Source organism: Gavialis gangeticus, unplaced genomic scaffold (genome assembly GCF_001723915.1).
Source record: "Gavialis gangeticus isolate Ggan-Ray unplaced genomic scaffold, GavGan_comp1, whole genome shotgun sequence".
Lineage (NCBI taxonomy): Eukaryota > Metazoa > Chordata > Crocodylia > Gavialidae > Gavialis > Gavialis gangeticus.
Window position 1 is genome coordinate 10,838,572 of NW_017729029.1, and position 23,799 is coordinate 10,862,370.

A 23,799-nucleotide genomic window follows, 5' to 3' on the forward strand; every position below is an offset into this window, starting at 1 on the left:
CCGCCCCGCCCCGCGCCCAGCAGCCGGGAGGCAGCAGCCGCCGCCGGGAGCGGAGCAGCGGCCCCGGCGGGGACGGCGGTGACGAAGGGGCCTTGGCTCAGGACACGACGGCTGCAAAGTAAGCTCTGTATTTGTCGAGACGTCTGCAGTACAGGCTCCATCCGGTATAAATAAAGTACAAAATTTTACAATGTCTTGGTCATCGCTTTACCAAAAATACTAAAAACTCAGTAAAAACTGAAACCAGGTGGGAGGGAGGCTCGGCCAGGCGCGGCCCGGGCCCCACAGCGCGCTGCGGCATGAACTTCCGCCGTGCGCGGAGCGCCTGGCCCCGGCCCGAGGGGCACGGGCTGCACAAGCGCCGGCAGGTGGTCCTGGGCACGGCCTGCCCCCACGGGGCTCCTCCCCCAGGGCTGTGGCTCAGTAGCGTCCGAAGGGGTTGTTGCTCTGCTGGGGCTGCGTATCTGTGGATCAGACGGTCAGAAGGTCACGTAGGTCCTGGCCTGGGAGGGCAAGGGGCCTGGGTCTCAGCGGCCCAGCGCCCAAGTCAGCACGATGGCACCAGGTGCAGAAGGCAGCTGCATGGATGGGAGCCGTACCCACGAGCCTTGTGCCCCGGGCACCACTGCCAGGAAGCCTGGAGCCCAGCACAGCCGTGGTCCCCGGACACGTGCTTGGACTCCAAGTCTGAGGCTTGGGGCTGCCCTGCGGAGCCTGGCATGCGTGGCTCAGGGGCACTAAGCTGCTGTGTGGGTTGCCCTGGTGCCCTCCTGGCTGCCCTAGAGCCCCCCTCTCCATGCCCCCCACAAACCAAGGGGGTTGGGTCTGGGGCAGACCCACCTCTGGGAAGGGCCAGAACATGAGAGTCCACAGCCGACCTGCCGGGGCCTGGACTGTGGCGAGTGGAGCAGGGCAGTCTCCACCCCACTCAGCAGCTGCAGCTGAATGCCCCATCCACCCTCTGCCATGGCCCAGGCAGAAGGCCCACGACCAGGCGCCTACATGCCCTGCCTGCTGTCGCTGTCTGGGCCCTGTCCCACCCTCAAGAGTGGCTGCACGGTATTGAGCTGGAGTTGCCATCTGCCTAGCTGCTTGCATAGAGATGTGGTGATGGGGAAGAGGGTTCAGGGCAGGCTGGGCCCCCAGTGAAGGGGGAGCCCGCCTGGGGTGAGGGCAGCGCGCTCTGGCTTGTGCACGGCCTCCACGTAGGATGTGGCTCGCGTCAAGCAGGTGCACTGCTGTTCTCATGAGATCAAATCACTGGTGCTGCACCTAGACAAGCGAGGAACTTGGGGGCTGCCCTGCATCTGCAGGGCTCGGCCACCTGCGGGGCAGCGCCAGCAAGGAGGTCTCACGCTGGGCAGGCCACAGACAGGAGGCCTCGTGAGTGCTCTAGCTGGCAGGAGCTGCAGGAAAACCCATCCCCAGCAGAAGCCAACAACCGCCAAGGCAGCCGCAAGGGAGGCAGCTCTGACCCCTCTGGGAGAGCTGCCCTGCACGGACAGCCCAGGCCCTGCCTGCAGCAGCCTTGCCTCTGTAAATACCTGCGGCCCCAGACAGACCTGGGACCCAGCCTGCGCTTGTGATCCCCAGGCGTGCACCACTTCCAGGAACAGGGCACTAGGCAGATGCAGGGACAAGGGCAAAGGAGGGGCCTGGAAAGCTAAATCTTACTGGAGAGCTGCTGCTGAAGCTGTCGGACCAGCGCAGCTGTCTGCTGCTGTTGCTGCGTCTGCTGGAGGCCTTGTCGCTGGAACTAGAGAGAGAGAGAAGGGTGAGTCACGCAGGGCCAGGGGTCTTGCCTGGGCACAGCGGGCAGGAGGAGGTCATGGGGGGCACATGCCAGCACTTACAATGGGCTGCTGAGGTGGTAATGCCTGCATCCCCAGCCCCGGGGGCTGGCCCTGCGCCTGCGGCTGAGCCACTGAGGGCACCTGTGGCTGCGGCTGTGGCTGCGGTTGCTGCTGCGGCTGCTGTGGCGGCTGCTGCGGCTGCTGCGGTTGCTGCTGTGGCTGCTGCTGCTGTTGCTGCAAAGACAGAAGCCCAGGGACTGTCAGGGCACCCTACAGGACAGCAGACTTGGGGGAAGACCCGCCAACACCTGCAGTGGGGGCTGCCCATGACCTCTCAAGCCCACCTGATGCTTGCCGAGTCCCAGGGAAAGCTGCAGCAGGGCCAACACAGCTGTGACATTAGCTCCAGGAAACACAAGGCCTCTGAGACAGGAGTGACCAGAACCCATGCGAGCGGGTGGGTGAGGGCAGCTGGTAAGGCCAGGGGATGAAGCCCAGGCACTGGCTAATCTCAGGGAACCCCGAGCCACTGCTGGGGGTGGTTGGGCATCTCCAGCAGAAACAGGGCTGGGGCTGCCATGGTGCAGGGTATGGAAAGTCCTCTCTGGAAAGCTGCGGGCATCTGGTTGCCTCCAGCAAGGAAAGGGGACTTGACTCAGAGCAACGTGAAGTGCTGTGGGGACATTTAGGAGGATGGAGAGACTGCACAGTGGCTGCAGGGGATGCCACTGCTTTTCCCAGCTGCACCAGCAGAGATGGGGTGCAAGCAGCAGGGAGGGAGGAAAGCTCTTTGGGAGGAAGGGCCTGGCTGGCACAGGAAGAGCCAGGGACACCCAGAACAGCAAGGCTCTGGAACTGCCAGTCGGCTGCCGTCTGGGCTCAGCGGCCTTCAGGCCCTGCCCGTCTTGTCCTGTGCTCATCGTATAGCCCAGACTGCCTGCCCTGTCCATCACCTTGACCCCAGCTGCAGAGCTATTCTGCCTCTGTGCTGCCACTGGCACCACAGCCAGAGTCCAGTGGGCCTACTGAGAGCGTTGGTGGGGAGAATTCTGGATCCACTTAAGCACAAGGACAAAACCCCCAAGTGAGTTCAGAGGCGTCCACGACCTGCATTCCTTCATGCCAAGTGGAGACCATGACTCACTGGAGCTCAGCAGCTCAGAAAGTCCATTCTTTCACTTAATGCTCCCCTGCAATTCTCCATGGGCTTCTCTTCAAGGAGCAGGTGTGTTAATGCCAACGTCCCTGTGCCATCTGGGCCGTGCATCTATTATTCATGAGCATCCTGTAAAATCTGGAGGAGAGCGCCTCTCCACCACCGCACCTGGTGAGCTCCTGTGCACCTAGAACCACATTGGATGGCTTTCCGAGGATGAATACAGCACTGGCTGCTCTACAGCTCACACAAGAGACCATTGAGGGGAGCGAATGCACAGGCTGGATGGCAGAGGGCACATCAACCACCAGCTCTCTTGGCTGGGGACAGCTGCCAAAGGCAATGCTGAAAGCTGCGCCAAGGCCTCCTCTGAACACTTCACGCTGAACAACACCAAGGGCTTGTCTATGCTCGCAGCAGGGACATACCTGTCAGGTGGGGTTCTGTTAACAGCCACGGTGGGACTGATCTGTGAGCCAGGACTGCCAGCATTGAGAGCTCAGTGGCACCAGGAAGGCAGGGGTGGGGGGACCTTCCTACCTGCCTGCCCTTGTCTTCTGTATAACTGGGGGTCGCCACCGACCAAGCAGGGCTCCAGCAGGGAACAGAGAGGGGAGACTTGCACTCAGAAGATCATGCCGGAGTGCTGGAGCTGTCCCTAGCAGGTGCTGCAAGGCACCAGGGATGTGCAGCCTACCCTTTCCCCTGCCCCACATCTGGCTTCCCGGTGATGAGGAAAGGCAGGACAGTGCAGTGGGCCCCACTCACCCGCAGCATCTGCTGCTGCTGCTGCCTCAGGTACTGCTGCTGCTGCTGCTGCTGGTCAGGGAGCATCTGGCTGGGCCGGATCCCAGTGGGGACCCCCTGTGCGTTCATGTGGTTCATGCCGCCCATCATGGGTGCCTGCTGCAGTGACTGGTGTGGAAACCTAGGGAGTGAGGGGCTGGGATCAGAGACTGCCCCTGGAAGGAGCCCCAGCCTGGCCCAGCTTCGTGCTCCAGGGAACCCCAGGCACCAGGACCAGCCACGCTACCCGGCCCAGCTGGGAGCGCCTGGGGCAGGCTGCTCTGGGTTCCTGCACCAGCCTAGCCCAGGTCTCTGCCCCACCCCCCAGAACCAATCCCAGCTGCATCCATTGGCCCAGTGGGGAATGAAGGGGCACTGCCCATCTCCCCCAGGGGCTTCTGGCAGGACCCAGCCCCTAGCCCCACCCCAGGGACATTCTGCCAGACAGGTCCAAAACCACGATGGTTCCCCGTTCATTTTGCCCCTCATCCCTAGGCTTACACCCATCTCTCGCCTTGCATTAGATGACCTCTGGAAGTCCCCTCCAGCACTGCTTTGCTATGATTCTAGGCATCACTTCCCCTTCCATGGGACACTGACAAGGAGCTGGACAAGGACATCAGCTCAAGGGCACCAGTCCAAGCCCTGCAGCCCCACAGCACTGGGTTTGGAAGCAGGCTTCCCACAGCCCCTCTCTGCAAGGGGTGCTGGGCAGATGATGGGAAGCTCCCTGGGGACCCTGACAACACCTGGGGTGGCAGGCTGGAGGTACCTCTGTGCGCTGCTCAGGGCGTGCCCATAGCCAGGGGCCTGCTGGTGCACGTAGCCACTTGGCCTCTGCTGCATCTGGCGAATGGGGTCCACGAGGGCTGGGGTCGAGCCAGGGTGGGAGTTCTGGTAGGGTGGGTTGGAGTAGGCAGGTGGCACCATGGTGCCGGACTGTGAGGGGTGCTGCTGGAGGCCGATGTGAGAGACATAGGGTGTGTACCCCTATGGGGAGAGCAAGTCCTGTTAGGAAGGGGGCAGCAGCCTCTGCCATACCACCCTGGGGCACGAGGCCACCACGCTCGGTGCTGGGCTCTCCTGGGGGCGCCACCCTCCTGCCCAGGAGCTCACACCACATGGACACAGGGCCCCAGGGGATGCCGGCTCTGGGCTGGGCAGCGAGAACTTGTGCCCTGCCCACAGTACAGGTTGTAGCCTCCCCGAGAAGCACCATGCTCACCTGGGAGGGCGGGAGGGCTCCATAGGATGGGGTGGGGGCCATCGGGCGCACCTGTGGCTGCCCCAGGATCCCCTGGCCCTGCTGGAAATGCAGGAGATGCTCTGCTCAGGAGGCTGGGACCGGGTTGTATCCGCCAGGGGCTTCTCCTGGCAGCCCCCAGACAGGGCCCAACACTGAGCTTGGACCAGCTTCTGTGCTGGCCCCAGAATTACAAGGCCAAGCTGGCTGCCCTCCCCCGTGTTTGGGCCACTCTTCCTCCTACCTTCCCTACAGAGCCGTAGAGCCATCCCCAACCCCTCCCATACACTGCTGGTCTGGAAAACCCTGGGACCTCCCCACATCCACCAGCTCATCCCCGTCAGCAGCCCCTGCTCAGCTGGCCCCGCTGGGAGTGACAGGGACGCAGGGCCCTGGTGCCCAGCATGTGCTTTGGCCCATCCTGACAGGTGCTGTACAGCCAAGGGCAAGGCAAGGGGCAAAGGGCTCTGGGGAAAGGAAATGGAGCAGTGCCCACCCAGGGCCTGCTGGGGGCAGCGGTACCCAGTGCGGGGCCACGCCCCTGGCCACAACCAGCTCCTACTTACCAGCTTGGCTTGGAGCTGTTGGCGCAGCAGCTGCCCCTGGGGCACTGGTGGCTGCTGCCTGTAGGCTGTTGGCTTGTAGGAAGGGTCAATCCCCATCATGCTGCCCATGGCGGAGGGCAGCACTGCACTGTATGAGGTCCGGCTCTGCACCACCTTCCCAAAGGGCATCCGCGCTGGCCGGTAGGAGGTGTCCAGCCGAGGGCCCCCTGCGACGGGACAATCTCACTGCAGGAGCCTGCCATGCTAATCCTGGCAGACACACCCTGCCCCAAGGCGACCGTGTTCCCTGCAGCCCCAGCAAGATGGAGCAGGCCTCAGACATGGAAGAGCACAAGGCAGAAGGGATCCCGGCCCACCTACCTGCTGGCAGAGGCTGGTTCTGGGCATAGAGCCCCACTGGCGACTGCCCATAGGCAAGGCGGGACATGGAGCTCCCTGCCTGGTGGTGCAGGAGGTCAGTGGGCATGCCAACGCCATAGGGGACCCGCCCGGGGCCCAGCATGAAGTCCTGTGGAAGGAAGGAAGGGGGGTGAGGGGCCTCCAGGACTGGGCCAGGCACTGCTCAGCACTGCTGCAGGCTCCTCTCCAGCAGGGATGGGGCAGGTGCACTGAACCTTGGGAGCTTCCAGCGCCAGGAAGGCAGAAGCAAATCAGCTCTTGGAAGGGGAAGGCATGGCTCCCTGCTCCAGGGACAGGGCATGGTACCTCGCTTTTGTTAGCAGACTGGTTGCGCTTCTTGCTTTTCTGTTTCTTCTTACGCTCCTCTGTGGAGGCAGCAGGATTGGAGCTGGCTTTGTCGGCCTTGACTGGCTCAACGGCCTTCTTCTCTGGCTCCAGGGCCACAGGTGTGGGGGGCTCCTCCTCCTCAGGGGGCAGTGGCAGTGGCTCCAGGTAGTAGCTGCGGGGCTTGGGCTTCAGGTGCGTGTGATATAGCAGAAGCCTCTGCTGCTCCTCAAACCTGGACACCTTACGATCTACCCGCACGGTGCCAAACCAACCCCAGGAGAGGGGGGCTGAGTGCTTCAGGCCCTCAAACAGGTCCCAGGGGGAAATCTTCTGCTTCGTGGAGACCTGCAAGCCCTGCCGAGAGAAGAGGAGGATCCGTGAGAGCCCACAGGCTGCACCCGAGAGCCCTCAAGCAGGTGCCAACCCTGCCCTCTCCTGGCGTGGTCACAGCACGCAGTTTCCTAGTACCAGCCAGCCCAGGCCACAGCACCACAAGCACGGGGCACAGGAAACAACCCTCCAGGCAGCAGCAGCATGGGTCCCTGGCACAGCCACTGACCTCCTTCTTGAAGATGGAGTCAAACCCGGCGATCTTGTTGCCCTTGGTGTCAATGAGGGAACCCTGCGGCTCGCACGTGATGACGTCGCGCGTCTGCTTGGGCAGGGGGAGCAGCTGCCGCACCTTCTCCAAGCTGTCGGACTGCCGGTCCCCCAGCTCCTTCTGCAGAGATACAGGGGCTTCAACAGCCATTTGGACAGTGCTGCACAATGCCCCGCAACGCTCCCACCACCGTGCCAATCACGCCCTTCGGCGCCCCCCACTCGACAGGGCTGTGTCCCCTGCCCCACCCGCCACACTGACACAGGCCTGGCTTCCTCACCCGGAGTTTCTTGACCAGGTTCATGTACGCCCGTTTGTTCTCTTCCATGCTGCCCTGGGAAATGCTGGACATGTCTGCTGCCAGGGTGCCATTAATGAGGACGCTCAGCATGTCCAGCACCGTGGTGAAGAGCTCACTGGGGATTGGACAAAGGCCCAGGTTCAGCACAGACTGCTCTGGCTAGGTCCCCCAGCACCCTAGCAGCACCCCTCCTGCAGCACCCCCGGGCATGAGAACTGCAAAGGAAAGGCCCTGCACTGCCTCACTGTTACTCATCCTCCAACCCCTCTCCAGTGCTTCCCTGGGCTCTGCTCACTGCTCAGTCCTGCAGGCTCCAGCTCTGACATCAGCTCTGCAGGTCAACTGCCCTTCTGGTCACATTGAGCTCAGGGCTCCCCACAGCCATGGGATGGGGGTGGCCCTGGCTGTGCCTGGGGTGGCTGTTAGCCACATCGCCATCCCACCACCCACATGCTACTTCCCCCTGCATGGTGGTCTCCCAGGGCTCTGGCAGCAGGGATCTGCATGCACCTCCTAGGGACAGGACCATGGCAGGTGGTGCCCTGCATTCACTGGTCCTGGAGACACTTACTTGTTTGACTGCATGTCCACAGTGCCACTGCTAATGATGTCAAGGAGGAGCACGGCCCACTCTGTTGTCTGCTGTGTGCTGCGCTGAACCGTGTCAAACATGCCCCCCACCTGGGACAGAAGGGTCTGTCAGATCCACTGGGAGAGCCCTCCAGCATCAAAGGAAGAAGCGGGCTGGGCTAGGACCCTCCCCTTGCGCACCCAGAAGTCTCCACTGCACACCCTCCCCACACACATATCCTTGCTCCTGGGAAGAAGGTCTTTTCTCCCCCAACTTACTGCCTGCCCCTGTTCCCTCACAGCTCAGCCCTGCTGGTCCCTCGATCACCTGCTGCTTACCAGATTCAGTCGCAGTTTCAGGGCCTCGTGCATCAGCTGCTTGGCTTTGCAGTCATCCTGGTACTGATCCTCCCGCCAGTTCGTGACAATCTGAGGGCAGGAAGGAATTTCCCCCCCAGTCAGACTGGTCTGGACTGGGAGGTTTTGCCTTCCTCTGCAGCAGGGGCATGACCTCTACCTGGGGTCTCTCGAGCGTGCTTTAACAACCTTTCGTAGAAGTAGGGCACTGGCCACCGCAGTCACCTACTTTCCCTGTGGCAGGTAGGGTATTACATCTGGTGCTGTGTCAGGGCTGACCATGTGGTTTGATGAAGAGTTAGGTTATAGATTTGCCTGGGCTGGTTTGGACAGGGAGGATCCTGCCTCAGGGACTGGATGGGACCTCTGGAGGTTCCTTCCAGCCCAACTTCTCTACAATCTAGGAGGGTCAGAACAGGGCAGGATTTCAAGCTGGGCCTGGCACTTCAGAGGGAGCCACTGCCACTGCGTTGCTTCCCCCCACCCCCACCCACCACTACCTTCCACTGGGACACTGGGCCAGGGGAAGCCCAGGGGGTGTCTATGCCGATATCCCACTCGGGTGGGAGAGACAGGGTGTCCTGCATCACCCTAAATGCCCAAGTCTCCGTGCCAGGCGAGGACCCTGCCTGGGGCACATCCACAGGGACTGGTGTCCTGCTGCTGCACCCACCCGAGGGGCTGGAAGGTACCTACCTGCTGCACTTGGCTGTAGAGTGAGGTGAGGAGGCCTTCCCGCTGCTCATCCTGCCCCTTCAGGCACGTCAGCACCAGTGACAGGAAGGGCTGCTGGCTCAGCAGGGACATGCTGGAGAGGAGGCAAGCATGAAAGACGTGCAGATGGGCAGGCTGGCAGGCATGGTTGCCCCAGGCAGCTCAGCACGGTGCAGCAGGGACTGCCTGCCCACCCTCCAGCACTCACCTCTTCTGCTTCTGACGATCCCGCTCCTTGCGAGACGAGGATCCCAGGTGCTGTCCCTTCTCCAGTTCCTCCCCTGCGGCTTTCAGCACATGCCCCTGCACCGACGTGGGCAGCTTGGCAATGAGAGGGGCCACCAGCCACACGCCCGACCTCTCCAGGGAGCTGGACATGGGACAAGACGTGCAAGTGGCCCACGCTGCCATCTAGAAGCCCCAGAAGGGCCCTGCTGGCAGCACTAGGCTGGGCAGCCCTACCTGAGGATGGCCTTGGACTTGGTACTGGCAGGCACAGCGCTGGCAGAGCTGCCCAGGCTGCCGGCTGCATTGCCCGTGGAGCTGCCAGAGCTGGTCTCTGCTGACTGCTGGAACACCTCTATGGTGGCCTTGGCAATGTTCTCCAGCAGGGAGTTCATCTCCTGTTGAGGGAAAGGGGTGAGTCCATGGGCAACAGTGCTTCCCTTCTGAGCACCTGCTGACCCAGTGGCCTGGGCACAAATCTGGCAAGCAAAGCTCCTTGGCTGCAGCTGCTGTTCTCTATGCACCATGCCCATACTCCCGCTGCCAGTCATGCCCTGCCCAAGTCCTGTGCAGCAGCCACTTAAGACATGGGTGGCCCCAAGGAACCCAGGCCACTGTCACCCACCTGCCCTGACAGGGACTCACGTTGTTGGCCGTCTGCTTGATCATGAGCTGCAGCTCCAGTGAGGACTGCCGCATTGTCCACTGGTCCAGGTTCTGAAACATATGCGTGTGCTTCAGACTGGTGACCACCCTAACCCAAGACCTAAAGGCGAACATGCCACATGGCTCAGTCATGGAGCTCACAGCAGCATCCTGCTGCACTGGGCAGGACCGCACCTGTAGGATGCGCTTGATCCTCTGCCGCTGCGGGTTCTCACCCTCTTCACTGTCCAGCAGCCGGTGCGGGTAGCAGATGAGCTGCATCAGCCGCTGAGCCTGGATGCTGCTCAAAACTGGGTCCTGCAGATCGTTGCTGTCCTCACACAGGGACTTTAGGCACCGCTCACCCACCCACTCCTGTGAAGGAATGGGAGCAGGCAGGGTAGTGGCAGCTGACCATGCACCAGGCAGCACCCACACCTCCGTCATCTCGGGGGTGGGGGGGCAGGTATCTCCAGGCAGCACCAGGCAAGGTTGTATGGCCAAATCCACACAGGCCTCCCATACACACAGCTGCACCCAGAAGCCCCTTCCTCCTCCAGAGTGGCAGACAACAGCCAGCACAGTTGGCATCCAACAAGTCCTGGCCAGGTGCCAGCCCTGCATCCGCTGCACCAGCCAGACGTTCTGCTGGGCTCCTGGATCCCACAGCCCCTCTGGCCAGGCCTCATGTGCAGTCAGCACAGCCCGAGGCAGTGCCCAGGGCTGCCTTTCTCAAAGCCCATTGCTGCAGCTATGGCTTCTCCTTCCCACCTTGATTTAAAAACTGACGGGGAAAGAGACCCCTGCACCCTTGGCAAACAGGCCCTGCGGCTAAGTGCCCTCACTGCCAGGTGTGCTCCATCCAAGTTTGCCCAGCTGCCGCTCCTGGACACTGGCTGCACCTTGTCTTGCCTATCTGTGAGGCCCAAGAGCCCCTCCTGGTCGAATGCCTGTTGGTGACGACAGAGCCCCCTTCAGCATAAGAGAAGCAGGTTTCACCTCTGCGTCCTGCTCTGCATGCTGCTACCTGGATTCCCCTCACACACCCAGGCCCACTCCCACCAGAGTTCGGCAGAGGTGCTCCAGTCCCTTTACCCTCAGCATCCTCTCTCTCCTCCCTTGGCTTCTGGGCCCAAGTTTTGTTCTGGGTCTCTACGCCCCTTGAGGGAGTCCTCTCACCGCACATACACTCATGCACGCACACTTGTCTTTGGTCTCCTTCTCCTTCCACATGCTTTCCTCCCACCCCCTCCCAGCCGGTTTCTGGGTGGATTTGTGCTTGTGGGCGAGATCAACCCCTGTCTCAATGATGCCACTGTGCAGGCTTGCCTCTGCTCCAGGCCTGTCTCCTCTGATCCAGATTAAAGTCTGGCTCACTCCATCTGGCAGCTCCTCAGGAATCATAACCTCCAGCTCCCCATGGCTCCAGAGCCGTTCTCCCCACACCCTCCTCTTGGTCACCAGGACATCCCTGTCCTACCTGTCATCTTCCACCCTCTCTAACTCCTCACAGCCAGGCTACATCTAATCCTGGCAGACTTCCTGCGCAGCCTCTCTCCGCCCGGCTTTCCCAGTTGCCCATGCAGCCCACACTCCTGTCCCAGTTCTCACTGAACTGCCTTCCCCCAGGCCTGGGGCAGCATGGCCCTGCCCTGTGCATCCCCATCCATAGCATTGCCGCTGCTGCAATCACACAGACCCTCTCCCTGAAGCCTTCCATTACCCCCTGCACAGCAACAGCTGTCTGCACTCCTGGGTCCATCTGGGCCACCTTGATCAGCAGGCAGGAGTGCACCCTGCCAGTCTCCATCCACCCACTCACTTGACAATCCAACGTGCACCATTGGGGCTGCTTCTCATGTGGGAAGAAGCTCCCTGTGAACATCCAGAGGCCACCTGCAGCTCAGTGGAGTCCCCTTCCATGAACCATTCCCTCTTCCGCCCACCTGTAATGATCCAGGTCTTTCTAAAATACTTGACACCACATCCTCCTCCTCTTAGTCTTCTGGAGCTTCCCCTGTGTTCAAGGCTCACTGGAAACCAACACTAGCAGCCCAGAGAGCTTCTCCTGCAATGACTCGAGGGCTCCTGGGTGCAGGCTGTCCAGATCAGACAACTGAAACACCGCTAGCCTTAGCGGCCCTGGAGCAGCATCCTCCTGCAGCACCACGAGCAAGGACCACAGCTTATCCACAGAGGGTTTCTGCATTCGGATCTTGGCAAACACAGAGCAGGTGTGCACTTATTGAGCATATCTACCTTCTCCACATTACCATTACCAATGGTCCACTGCCACCTACTAACCGCCAACACCACTGCTTTATACAGACAGCCACTTTCGCTCCCCTGCTAAAAGAGCCTGCTTCTGCTCGCTAATGCTCTCTCTGTGTCATGGTTCTGGGGACTGGAACAACACAGATGTTCTTAAACAGTTCAATGAGGATTTCAGCAGAAGAACATGACTGATCCCTCCCACCTGATTTGGCTCATCCATGTTCTGTGAAATTGACCTGTTTAAAGCACCAGTTACAGACAAAGGGCAGGTTCAGCCGTCATTCCCTTTGCAAGCAAACGTCATCAAGTCACGATCACCTAAAACCAAACACCTAGCTCCGACTTCTGCGAGCGATTCCTTCTTGCGCCTCGAGACGAGGCCCAACAGCAGTAACTCCCTCACATGGAACGTATTGCTCTCTGAGCTTGAGAGATCCTGGTCTGTGGTACATACAATGCCATACACCGGACTTTCACCATGTCACTCAATCTGCATCCCCCTTAAGTGTTTACCTATGCACCAAAGGCAGGTAACTTAAAGGAGCCAGCCATCCTGTTTGCTAGCAAAATTTGCTGGGTTATAGCAGAAAGCAGCCAGCATCCCGTCCTGCATCACCTGTGAGAACACTCATCTCAAAGCAATTGAGCTCATTTGCTTCCAAGTACCAGTGACTGAAACAGGGCACAGTACTTCTGACAGACCGCTTCTCCCGCTGCCCTTCCAGCCCCTTCATCCTTCCCAGACCGGCTCCGACCTGTAATTTCAATGTTTCACATCACGTCTCTCTTCCCACCGGGGTTCTGCAAAACCACCCAGAGCACTTTTACCTTCGCAAATGAGCAATTCCAATTCTTCACGTTTATTACCCAGGTGCCCAGCACTGGTGCACGACGAGCCAATTAACACATCACAGCATTGCAGTCATGAGGCCAACACAGCAACTGAACAGAAGGCAGGCTTCCAACTACCACCCTCCTTCCTTCCCGTCCACAGGATGATGCCACACATGACCCCAGGGCCTCGTTCCCCAGTCTGTCACATACAGCAAATGGCAATAGCAGCTCCAGACTGCAGCAGCTTGTTTTAGGACAAGTTGCAGCCCCCTATCTCTGAGGCACAAGGGAGCGCTGAGCTCAGGACACGCCAGACACACTGCGTCTTCTACAGCCACCCTAGAAATGGACCAGACAAGGAGTTGCCGAATCATGCCCACCCTTTGAAACAAAGGGGCAGAAACCTGCAGCCTGCCATCCCGCAGCATATCACAGGAAGCAGAGCTCAGAGCTGACTCGGAGCTCAGCTAGTGGACTGCACATCCCAAGGGCTGCAGCTTTACTGCTTCAAGTCTCATCCTTGAAGCAACATGCAGCAGCCTCACACGTCACAACAGCTTGTCAGCTTCCTGACACGCAGGTCAGGCTCGGCTGTGGCAAACTTAAAGCTCCATTTAACACAACAGCATTTCTCGTGCTTTCCCTGAGGAAGTTGTCAGCATGTGCCCAAGCAGCGGAGAAGACGGAATCTCCCACCAAAAATTCAGTTGATCCAACATGCTGAGCACAAGGCTCAGGTGCACTAAGAGCTGCTGCTCTTCCATTTGACCTAGGATGAGTACAGGGGGAATGCCTCTTGCCCCCTGCTAGGCCTGCCATGCTGTAGACTCACCTCCTGCAGATGAGGCTGGCAGGAAGAGTTCAGGGCTGGGGCAGACATGGCAGGGCAACCAGGGGAGCGAGGATACCAGGGGATGTCCTGGAAGTTCTGCATGTCCTAATGGGGCTGCTTTGGCTGCTCAGCTTCCTGGCTGAGAGTCAATGCCCTGGTACAGAACACTATTACTCTGCTTGCTAGCACAGGCTTCTGGGGCTCCAGCCTTCTGGACAGGGGAGAAACCCGGCAGTGGCACCAGAGCACTGTGGGATGTCCAGTGCCCACTCCCCAACCTCCAAACGTGGGTTTGCTCCCTCTGAATTCCCTCCTGCAGCAATTTGCAGGTCCCAACACTAGCTTGTGCAAGGTGTGCCCTGCTGGTCTGAAAAGGCAGAAGAGAGCTCCCCGCACCTGGCCAGGTGGGGCCAGCAGAGCCTGCCTCCGGGGCTGGGCAGACCTACCTGCTGGCAGATGCTCCTCAGGACATACTTGGCATACACGTCCAGGCTGGCTGTCTCTATGGACACTGCCCGGCCACCAGGCTTCTTGGCACCAAGCTCATCATCCATGAGGTCATCCACCCCTCCTGGGTGGGAGAAGCCGGAGCCTTTCAGCTCCGCATCCCCTGAAAGCAAGAGGTGAAGGGTCACCTGATGACTTGCTATAATTACCAGACCTGTCCTACCCCTTGCCACACAACTGACTGCACATCAGCCAGGGAGCCCCTCATGGGCCAGACTCAGCCCCTCACTGACCCTGCCGAGCCCCGCCACACAGTCACTGTGCAGGCAATGCTCTGCAGGTCCCTGAAGTGCAGAGCTACACCCTGCTCTCCTGGAGTCCAGGCTAGCATCAGAAACCTACCCAACACGAACACAGCTTTCAGCACCGCGAAGACTGCTCCATCCACAATGCGGTTCTGGGAGGCTGCCAACAAGTGGCGGTCACAGGAGGACCGGATGCCCACCGTGGACTTGTCTGCACAGTGAAGATGAAGAAGGGTCACACCCATCCCCCAAGCTTCCCAAATTATGGGCTACGAGTGCAGCACAGTGCTGGAGAGGGGTCCTGGATCTGCCATTTCACTGGGAGGCAGTTAAATGCCACTGCCTTGGAGGTGGAACAGTGGGCTCCAAGCTTGCTGGATGACAGACAGCACAAGGCCGAAGTGTGGGGGAAGCAAAAGAAAGGCTCTGGACATCTGCACAGTGGGCTACAGAGACCAAGGAAACTGTGCACGAGGCAGGGAGGAGGGAGCCTGGACCCAGCCAGGGTACAGGCAATACAGTCCTTTGTGGTAGCACATTCTGGCACTGTGATAGGAGGCAGCAGAAGACTTGGCCAGCACATTCTTCAGTGTGCAGCCACACCGGCTGCACCGGCCAGCATCCTCCCTACCACGGGACCCAGATGCTGGCACTGGAGGAAAAGCATCCCCTTCCCAGCATGCCTGGTTAACCACCCTGGGACACAAACAGGAAGGACACTTGGCGCGCTCCATGGGTGCCCAGGCTCTGCTCACCCCTGGCCTGGGACATGGGGCCCCTGCAGGACACCTAGGGCTGCTGTGCCCATGGCAAGGCCAGGGCTCTATCACAGCATCACCAGCTCCTCCTCTTGGGGCTGGGAAATGCAGGCTGCCCCAAAATCAGGACAACTACTCCTGTGTCCAGCTCACTTACTGCCGTCCTGCTGGCATGGGTTCAGCTGCGGCGTCTTAAACAGGTGGAGCAAGATCCGGCAGGTCAGACGGGCCCCTGGCTCAGAGTCCTGTTCACTGCAGGCTGCACAAAGCAAAGGGACCCATCACAGGCGACATCAGCTGCAGGTCTGCTCCAGGCAGCAAACACCAGTGCCATGGCAAGAGCCTACAGAGCAGGGGGGCAGCTAGAGAGGCTTTAGCAGCCTCCCTTTGGTGCCAGACGCAGAGGGCAATCTGCAGCCTCTGCGCCAGTGCCAACCAGGACTACGCTTGGAGGTGTCAGGCTCTGCTCTCTGCATGTGCTTGGCTCTGATAGGCCACACACATGGTGCCCAAAGTGCCAGGTGCTCAGCTGAGTCTGAGCAGGGACTTGGGAATCCAGGCCCAAGAGATGGCTAGATGGGCAGTAGGGAGAGCCAACAACACAGACAGCAATGGGGCAGTGCTAGGGTCCAGCACTAGGAGCCTGCTGGAGAGGGCAGACAGACACCATAAAAAGATCCTGTGTGCCTCTTGGGAGTTCTTGTCCCAGACTGGCTGCAGGTGCTGGCAGCCAGTACAGCCCTGGTCCCTGGTTACAGGCTGGACCACCTGCCTAGGGTTCCACCGCAAACCCAAGGGCCAGAAATGCTCCTCAGATGGAAGCTGCAATTCTGAAGCAAAGCTGCTGGGCAAGGTGGGTGCTGGCATGCTCCCTAGCTGCAGGCTCAGGGGAACCAGGCGGAACCATGCCCCGTGCTCAGTGCCTGGCCAGACAGAGCAGGACTACAGGAGACTGAGTGTCAGAGTGGTAGGGCCAGGGCCCCATGCTCAGGCAGTGAGGGCTCCTTTCAGAGGCCATTTTGTTATGCCAGTGCAGGATATGCCTGTGGGAGGCAGCCTGCTCCCCAGTGAAGTGTCTCAGGACCCTGGAGGCTTGTGCTCTGAGGAGCAGTGCCTCTCTGCAGAGCCACACTCACCAGCATTGAGGAGCGAGGGGATGGCTGCACAGCGGATCAGGTCCTCCAGCAGCAAGCACTGGCGAGCAATAAGAATGGCGACAAAGGTGGCCAAGGAATCGTGGAAGGACAAGTCGCTGACCTGGGGAAGAAAGAGGAGCACAACCAGTGACTGTGCCATAGCCCCCACCTAGACCCCAGCATGACAGGGCTCTCTCTGCCCCTCCATTCCCTGGCTATGCCTGGCACTCACATCAACGTTGCAGAGGAGATCGTTGAAGCCACAAGTGCCATTGTTGGAGGAGCAGCACAGAGCCTTGAGCACGCCCAGCCACTCAGCGCTCAGTGACTTGCAGTAGCCAGTCAGCTCCGCGCACAGGATGGCAATGTCGTTGACGCTACAGGGAGGAGCCACAAACCAGTCCCCTCACCAGCACAGCGCCAGCTCCCCCTACTCGCCCCCTCCCTCCACTCCTAGCTGAGGAGCAGGGGTCTGTGGCTCCCTCCCCCACCACTCTGAAGTTCCTGAGACCTGGGACTGCCCCTGTGCTCCACCCCACACAGAACCACTGCCTCAGCCCTGCCTGTGCTGCACCTCACCGGTCAGGGTCGTGGTGCCCTACACACACGTGCATGAGGGCATTGCACACAAAGCTGTAGCGGTTGGCCGGGTTCTCATTGAGGCTTTTGCCCAGGTTGGTGTAGGTGAAGTTCTGTGCAGATGGGTTCTCAATGGTCTCGATCATGAACTCAGGCTCCCAAAGCATGTTGGAGTCTGATGGCTCCACATTACAGTAAATTGTGTTCTTCACCTTGGAGCAGAAGTCGCTGGCAGGGGAGGGGCAAGAAGGGCAGGTCAGAGGCTCCTGCAGGGACATCTGCTCCACCCTCTTGTGCATCAGGCTGAAGCACAAGGATGGATCCCCCTGCCCCACCACCTGCCCCGTGGTGCCAGGACTCCAGCTCATGCACTACAGCTTTAGGTAGGCTCCTTTCCAAGCGCTCATCCTCTGCCAGCAGCTACCAGAAGGGCACTTGGAACCAGGCTGGGTTGCCAGTGATTTCTATGCTCAGTGCAGCCCACTTCAGTGGAAGTTGCCAGCCAGGAACTGAGACAGCAAGTAGCCTGGCACCTGCATGCCCCAGGACAGCTGGGGCAGGGCACCCTGCTGCACAGGACCAAGGCAACAGCAAGCTGCTGGGATGAGCACCGGCAAAACCAAAACCAAAACCAAAGCTGCAGCCCCAAACTCCCAGGAGAACACCCACTGTGTCCACCCCGACTCACCTGAAGAGCTCCCCAAATTTGCTTTTGAGGTGGCTGCAGGAGGTGTACAGGTCGTAGAGGTAGGCCAGGATGCAGCGCTCCGCAGAAGAGCCGTCTGAGCGGTTCATACCATGCTTCACCACCCCACACAGACTACAGAGAGAAGCACTGCAGTACATGGCACAGCACAAGACAGCACCCAGCCCAGGCCCAGAGGTGACGTCCCTGCCTCCACAGGCCCCAAACGGTGACATAAGTATATAAGAATTGCTATTTACTGGGTCAGACGGTAGGTCTATCTTGCCCAGTATCTTATGCCACAACAAAAGAGAGCGGATGTCAAAAGAGAGAGTAAACTGGATCTGACCAAGTTCTGATTTGGAAGCTGTATCCCCCGCTCCCATGCTCAGTAGCTACTGATGCCCCATCCTCTTCATCATTCAGTATTTTGTAAACCCTCCTCCTGTCACCCCATCAAGTGTCTCTCTTCTAAACTGAACAGGCCTGGCCTCTTTAGTCTCTCCTCATATGGAAGCCCTTCCATACCATTAATCATGCTTCTTGCCCATCTCTGGACCTTTTCCAGCTGTTCTATTCCTTTCTAAGGTGTCAGAGATGGGGGTGGGGGGGACCAGAGCTGGCCATTGGATTCAAGGTGTGGACGCACCATGGATTTAGCAAGGGCATAATGTTACTTGCAGGAGCGCTGCCCCCCACTCCTTGCAGCCCCGCAGAGCTGAGGCTTCCCCTCTGCCTGAAGGGGAAGGCCCTTTGCACAGCTGGCTCCCTTACCCTTCAAAGACCTGGGCCATCTGGTCCTGGTTGAGGATAAGGCAGGAGTGGTAGTGCCGCAGCACGGCCACGATGCACAGGCACAGGCTGGTGGTGTAGCTGCCAACCAGGTCAGAGGATTTCAGCAGCAGCTCTGCCTCCACCACGCTCAGCTCATTCAGCAGCTGCACCCAAGGACAAAGAACCCTATCAGACCCTGTGCGCGGGTCCAGTATGCGCAGCACCACAGCTACGCCACAGGGACTGTGGGCATCAGGGCACCAGCTAGAGGAAGAGGCTCCAGTGAAGCCAGAGGTCTGCCAGCCAGAGGCAGCAAGTGGGGCTGGCATCAGCCAGTCAAAGGTTGCAAGGAGTGCCAATAGGGGAGCTGTAAGCTGGGCAAGACATGGGCACATGGCTTCCTGGGTACACTGCTGATCAGGATCAGCTGACCCCTGACTGAGCACGGTTCAATCTCCAACCGCAGCAAACCTCCTGGAAGACAGTCTGACCCAGTGGGCTGGGCTGAGTCTGAACACACTTGGGACACACCAGGCCTGCACTCACTGCCCTGCCTTAGCCCCAGTGCTGATGCGGCAGATGCTTTGGATCCCACGTGGGGAAACCTGCCCGAGGGCAGAGCCTGGGCCCCTGGCTCACCTGGATGGCAAAGTCAATGAGGCCACTGATGTTGAGGGAATACTCCATCAGGTCAAAGATAAACTGCACGTGCTGCACAAGAGGCAAGTGGTACGACATCCCCAAGGCAAAACTGGTGATCTGCTCCAAGACATTGCGAGATACCTGCGAGCAGAGAGCATGAAGGAGTGCCTGCTGCTGCAGAGGTCTACTCAGCAGACCCATGTTGCTCCCTCACAGGAGCCTGCCCTCAGCGACGCACCAGGCTGGCGCAGCCAGGGGCAAGCTGACAGGAATTCTCTGCCAGCACCATACCTGAGAGGTGACTTGGTGCTGGTCAAAGTGAGAAAGGTGCTGGAACTTAGCAAAAATATCCTCAGCTGTTGGAAATGCTTCTGGCTTGCTCCTCTTCCTCTTCTGGCCTTCCTCCCCGCCTGCCCAAGTGGAGAGACCCCAGAAGCCATGACCAGATTGCCCTCCCAAGACACAAGGCCAACCCATGAACCAGCTGCATGCACCTGCCAACAGCTTGGCAGGGACCTCTGTAAGCTGTAAAGCACCCCTCACAGGTGTAAGGCGTGAGTCTGAAGACGAGGAATCCCCAATTAGGAATGACAGTCATGGAGGGGGAAGCCTCCAAGCTAGGCATTCTGACCATGCCTAGTTTAGATGCCCAGTGCAGGGGCTTTCCATGGGAGCCTGAGGCCAAGTCTAGAGAGATCAGCTTGAGGCCCTCGACTTGGTCTCCAGAGCATCTCTGCTCTCCTTTCAAAGGAGCCCTCTCAGCTCAAAAATCGTGCATGTCTGCTGCTGTTACCAAACTCTCTGGAAACTCTGCACTGACAGGGATGAGAGAAATGCAGGCCAAATCCTCAGCCGAGGGGAACTGATGTCATTCTGGGGATGTCTGTGCTGCTGCACTAAGCTGCACCCTGTCCCCAGCTTGGCAGGCTTCCTGGGCACAACAGCCTGCTGCATCTAATCAGTGTCACTGCTTCCCCTGCAGTCAGCCAGGAAGCACCCCCACGCCCTGTGGAGGGGTCTCGTAGCAACAGGAGAGGGAGGAGGTTTTAAAAAAGGAGAGCAAGTCTGCAGAGGCTCACGTGCAGGCTGGGCTTGCTCAGGACCTGAGGTGGCTCAGCCCCTTGTCTGAAGCTGACTGGTTCTCAGGTGTCAGCATCCCTTTAAGTGGCTCCTTCTCCTGCCTGCTGCTCATCATTAGTGGGAATTAAGCATGTCCAGGATAGGCAAGGGACCAGCACATGGAGGACAGGACAAGGGCCGACAGCCTGGGCCCGAGCTGCAGTGCCAGGCAGCTAGACAGGCCCGAGATGCACTCACTTGTCTCTGCAGTGCTCTTCCTGTTTAACACCTTCAGAATGTCTTTGGTTATTTTCTTGATGGCGTGTCGGGCATCGTCGCGCTGCTTACCCACCCCAAACAAGACCACCAGCCGCTGGTTACATTCATGACTGCACGACTCCTCCTGGGAACCCAGAGACAGCAGTATTAGCTGTCATCATACCAGGCACCCCTTGCCCCGTGTCCAGGCCTCCTTCCCGTGAGAGGGTCCAGCTGGGAGGCAACCCTGTGGGACAAAGAAGCAAGGAGCCATCCCAGGAGCCCCCTTGAAGCCAAAGAGAATGTGGCAGTCAAGACAAGCAGGACTGTGCCCCATATACACTCAGGGCTGATGCTGCAGAGCATTGGGTGCATCAGTTAGTTCCATGCTTGGATTGAAGTGCAGCAGGGAAACAGGTGAGATGCCAAAGAGGGACCAGAGACCGTGCAAGCCTGGTACCTGGGGGGCCGTGTACGTCTCCTACCTGAGGGATGGGAAAGTGGGTTGCATACTGGATGTGCCGGGGTTGATCGTACAGGGATGCAAGTGTTCCTTCTGCACACTTCTCCTTCAGCAGGGGTTTGGCTTCCTTCTCAGGGTCTGGCTTCTCTGGAGAAGGGCTGGCCTTGGATTCGCAGTGCATTGGAGGAGAGAACATCTAGGGAGAGATGAGAGGAGATGAGAAACAGCCATACAAGAGGGAATCTAGATGCAGCCTGATACTCCGGGGGGAAAAGCAAAGAGATACTTGTTTGCCCCCACAAGCCCCTGCTCCCAAGCCTATGCTCTACATCCCAACCCCTTTCTGCTCACAAATGCAGCTCTTGATGACCTTGAACAAAGACACCAGGAACTGCAGGCCAGGACTCTGGGGACAACCACCAGAGCCAGGAAAAAGGCACTGAGTCCCTGGGAGGAAGTAGAAGCCCAGGCACCATAGGCACCTCACTTGCTCCACAAGCACCTATTCCTACAATAGTAGAAAGGGCTGGAGAAGGAGCTTCCTAGGGCTCTCCATTCTTTGCACTCCAGGAGAGTCTCCCTAAAAGCCCTGAACAAACCTTAACCACTGTCCACACCACAGGACCCGGGTAACTAAGGCAGGGGAAAGCCACTTGCTTGAGGCAGCAGAACAGCTCCCTGCTCATGCTTCAGTTCCACCATCATGTAGTCATTCCAGCCTCCATGCTCTGCACTGTCTCCCAGCCACCCTGAGCAATAAGCCACTCGCGGAGCATGGGGAGAGAGGGGAGTGGGAACATACCGAGAAGTCTGTCTTCTCCATGTCATCAAACAGCACGCTGGAGTTTTGGTCAATGTCCATGGACTCAGAGAGGCCAGTATCCTAGGGCCACACACAGAGAACAGTCAGATCTCAGGTCTCTGCTAGGAAGCCTGTAACAGCCCAGAGCTTCCTCAGGCAGGGCTGGGCTTGCTACCAGCTCTGCAGCCCCCACTGCTTCCCAAGCGCCACAACTCCTGGCAACATGAGCCCCTGCCTCACTGCTCATCCCCTTTGGCCTTCCAGACAGAGCAGGCTGGGACATGCTGCTGTGGCTGCACATGTCCCGGGTCCCCAGGCTCACGAACGCTGACAACTCCCTGCTACTGGCCCTCGGCAGTGACTTGGAACTTAACCCTTTGCATCTGGGCTGAAGCATGCAGGCTCAACCCCGGGACAGGGAGTGCAGCAGCCATATTGATGTGCCTGCTGCACAGGGGCTCCAAATCCTCCAGGAAGCTGTGCAGGGGCTTCACCTCCAGCTTGATGCCGCTGCTGCCCTCTGCCTCCTTCCTGTCATGGTCCTCAGCAGCATCGTCAAAGGGCGAAGGGGGTCGGGGCCCATGTGAGTCCATGGCAAGGTCACCGCGGGAGATGAGCGTGCACATGTAGATGTTGTGGGAGAAGACGTCATGCCGAATCAGCTCACAGAACAGCAGCACCAGGTTGAAGAACTCCACCTTCTCATTCTCGTTTCCGGGGTCCGCTGAGGGCGGGGCAGGGCAAAGCAGGGCAGGTGAGGCAGCGGCAGCTGTCAAAGCTCCCCCTCCAGTGCTGCTCCAAGCAGCACTGCCACTGCCAGCTCCTGTCCCAAGAGATGGGGCTGACCATGAGGCTGCAAAAGGCAGCCTCCCTGGAAGGCTAGGAGTCCCATGCAGAGGTGGCAGCTGCAAACCTAGGCTCCTCTCCAGGCAGTCTCAGGATTGGAAAGGACCCGGTGCCCAACTGTCATGGGCAACGACCCCAAGGACCCCTTCAAATCCCAAGCAAGCTCCACCTGGAGGCTCCTCCTAAGCTAAGGGGAGGCAGTTCCAGACTCTCTGCTAGCGCCACCTTCAAATTTCCCGTCCTCATTCATTCCAGGCCATTTACATGCATTTGGGCTTGAGCCCGCATGTCTCCTAGTGTAAGGCTTCTGTGACCTTCCCATATCTGACTCTCCAGGCTGCCCACTCCTCACTTCTGAGGGAGCAGGGGAGCATGGTCACCACATCCAGGGCATGAGGGGCAGGCCATGGCAGGGTTGCAGGAGAGGGAAAAACACAGACAGTCCCAGGTTCTCACTGCATACTTAGCATAGGAGCCTGAGTGTCCAGGAACTGCATGAGGACGTCCTGGAAGACAGGGGCACTGGCTGCCGAGAGTGAGCCTGAGGAGATGGAGCCCTTCTCATCCACAACTTCAGAATCCCCACACCTCTGCAGGGACAGATAAGTACAGACAGCTGCCCTAGGGCAGAAACACCATACCCCATGCCCAGGAACAGACCCCACTGCTTGGAGACTCCCCTCCCCACGTGTGTGCATGTACACACACACGCAACACACCCCCAAGAAACCCACTCCTCAGAGCCTCCCTACGAGCCGTGGTGCACACCTCCAAGGAACTTCTGAGTGCTCACACTCCAGGGCAAGCTCACAATACTAACAGCACTAGTGCCCGTGAGCTTCGCATGGCAGCCAACCTCCACCTTTTTTACTGCAGCCTGCCAGCCTCCACCCATCAGCTGAGGAGACATCAGTTTCCTGCACAGCTTAGGGGCCCTCAGTGTGGGAACAGGCAGGTACCTACCCTCTTTCCACTGCGTCGCTACTCCTGGCACCCAGAGCAGACACTCACCTCAGCCTCAATCTCTGCTTGACGCTTCTCCAGCAGCTTGGCCACCACCATGGCGCGGTGGCGCCCAGAGCGCTTGTAGCTGACTGCCCACTCACATAGCAAGGCCACTACTGCATCATCATCAGGGGAGATCTGCTCAGACACAAATGTGATGCCGGGCCGAGCCATGAGCTGGCTTGGGCAGCCAGCATACAGCAAGCAGCTGACCACCTACAAACCAAATGCACTGGGAACTGGCCTGCCATCTGCCACGCTCCCCTCTTCCTAATTCATGGAGGACGCACCCAGCCAAAGCTCCCATGCTCATCCCCACATGTCAGTCAGGCCATGTGCTCAGGTGCAGCAGGTCTCTCATCCCCAGGTAACCCTCAAGGCAGGACCCTCAGCAGGAAACTCATCTGGCCCTCACAG

The 23,799-nt window shown here is 59.2% G+C and overlaps 1 protein-coding gene across 1 annotated transcript in view; it reads right to left on the reverse strand.

The window, feature by feature from the left end:
- Positions 1–193: 193 nt before the first annotated feature.
- MED12 (mediator complex subunit 12) overlaps positions 194–23,799 on the reverse strand; it is a 30,667-nt gene continuing 7,061 nt past the window's right edge. The window contains exons 10-43 of the mRNA XM_019521246.1: positions 23,389–23,520; positions 22,841–22,967; positions 22,026–22,255; positions 21,532–21,612; positions 20,752–20,925; positions 20,267–20,411; positions 19,241–19,359; positions 18,947–19,090; positions 18,308–18,471; positions 17,537–17,668; positions 16,849–17,076; positions 16,502–16,646; positions 16,270–16,390; positions 15,291–15,392; positions 14,473–14,586; positions 14,070–14,233; positions 9,879–10,058; positions 9,684–9,755; positions 9,276–9,436; positions 9,022–9,183; positions 8,796–8,907; positions 8,082–8,171; positions 7,744–7,853; positions 7,152–7,287; positions 6,830–6,991; positions 6,250–6,624; positions 5,905–6,052; positions 5,545–5,750; positions 4,961–5,041; positions 4,508–4,725; positions 3,718–3,877; positions 1,854–2,027; positions 1,675–1,756; positions 194–464 (exon numbers count right to left, since the gene is read on the reverse strand). Of these exons, the coding sequence (XP_019376791.1) occupies positions 421–464; positions 1,675–1,756; positions 1,854–2,027; positions 3,718–3,877; positions 4,508–4,725; positions 4,961–5,041; positions 5,545–5,750; positions 5,905–6,052; positions 6,250–6,624; positions 6,830–6,991; positions 7,152–7,287; positions 7,744–7,853; positions 8,082–8,171; positions 8,796–8,907; positions 9,022–9,183; positions 9,276–9,436; positions 9,684–9,755; positions 9,879–10,058; positions 14,070–14,233; positions 14,473–14,586; positions 15,291–15,392; positions 16,270–16,390; positions 16,502–16,646; positions 16,849–17,076; positions 17,537–17,668; positions 18,308–18,471; positions 18,947–19,090; positions 19,241–19,359; positions 20,267–20,411; positions 20,752–20,925; positions 21,532–21,612; positions 22,026–22,255; positions 22,841–22,967; positions 23,389–23,520 (4,995 nt within the window). The 3' untranslated portion in view covers positions 194–420. The remainder of the gene's footprint in view (positions 465–1,674; positions 1,757–1,853; positions 2,028–3,717; positions 3,878–4,507; positions 4,726–4,960; positions 5,042–5,544; positions 5,751–5,904; positions 6,053–6,249; positions 6,625–6,829; positions 6,992–7,151; positions 7,288–7,743; positions 7,854–8,081; positions 8,172–8,795; positions 8,908–9,021; positions 9,184–9,275; positions 9,437–9,683; positions 9,756–9,878; positions 10,059–14,069; positions 14,234–14,472; positions 14,587–15,290; positions 15,393–16,269; positions 16,391–16,501; positions 16,647–16,848; positions 17,077–17,536; positions 17,669–18,307; positions 18,472–18,946; positions 19,091–19,240; positions 19,360–20,266; positions 20,412–20,751; positions 20,926–21,531; positions 21,613–22,025; positions 22,256–22,840; positions 22,968–23,388; positions 23,521–23,799) is intronic.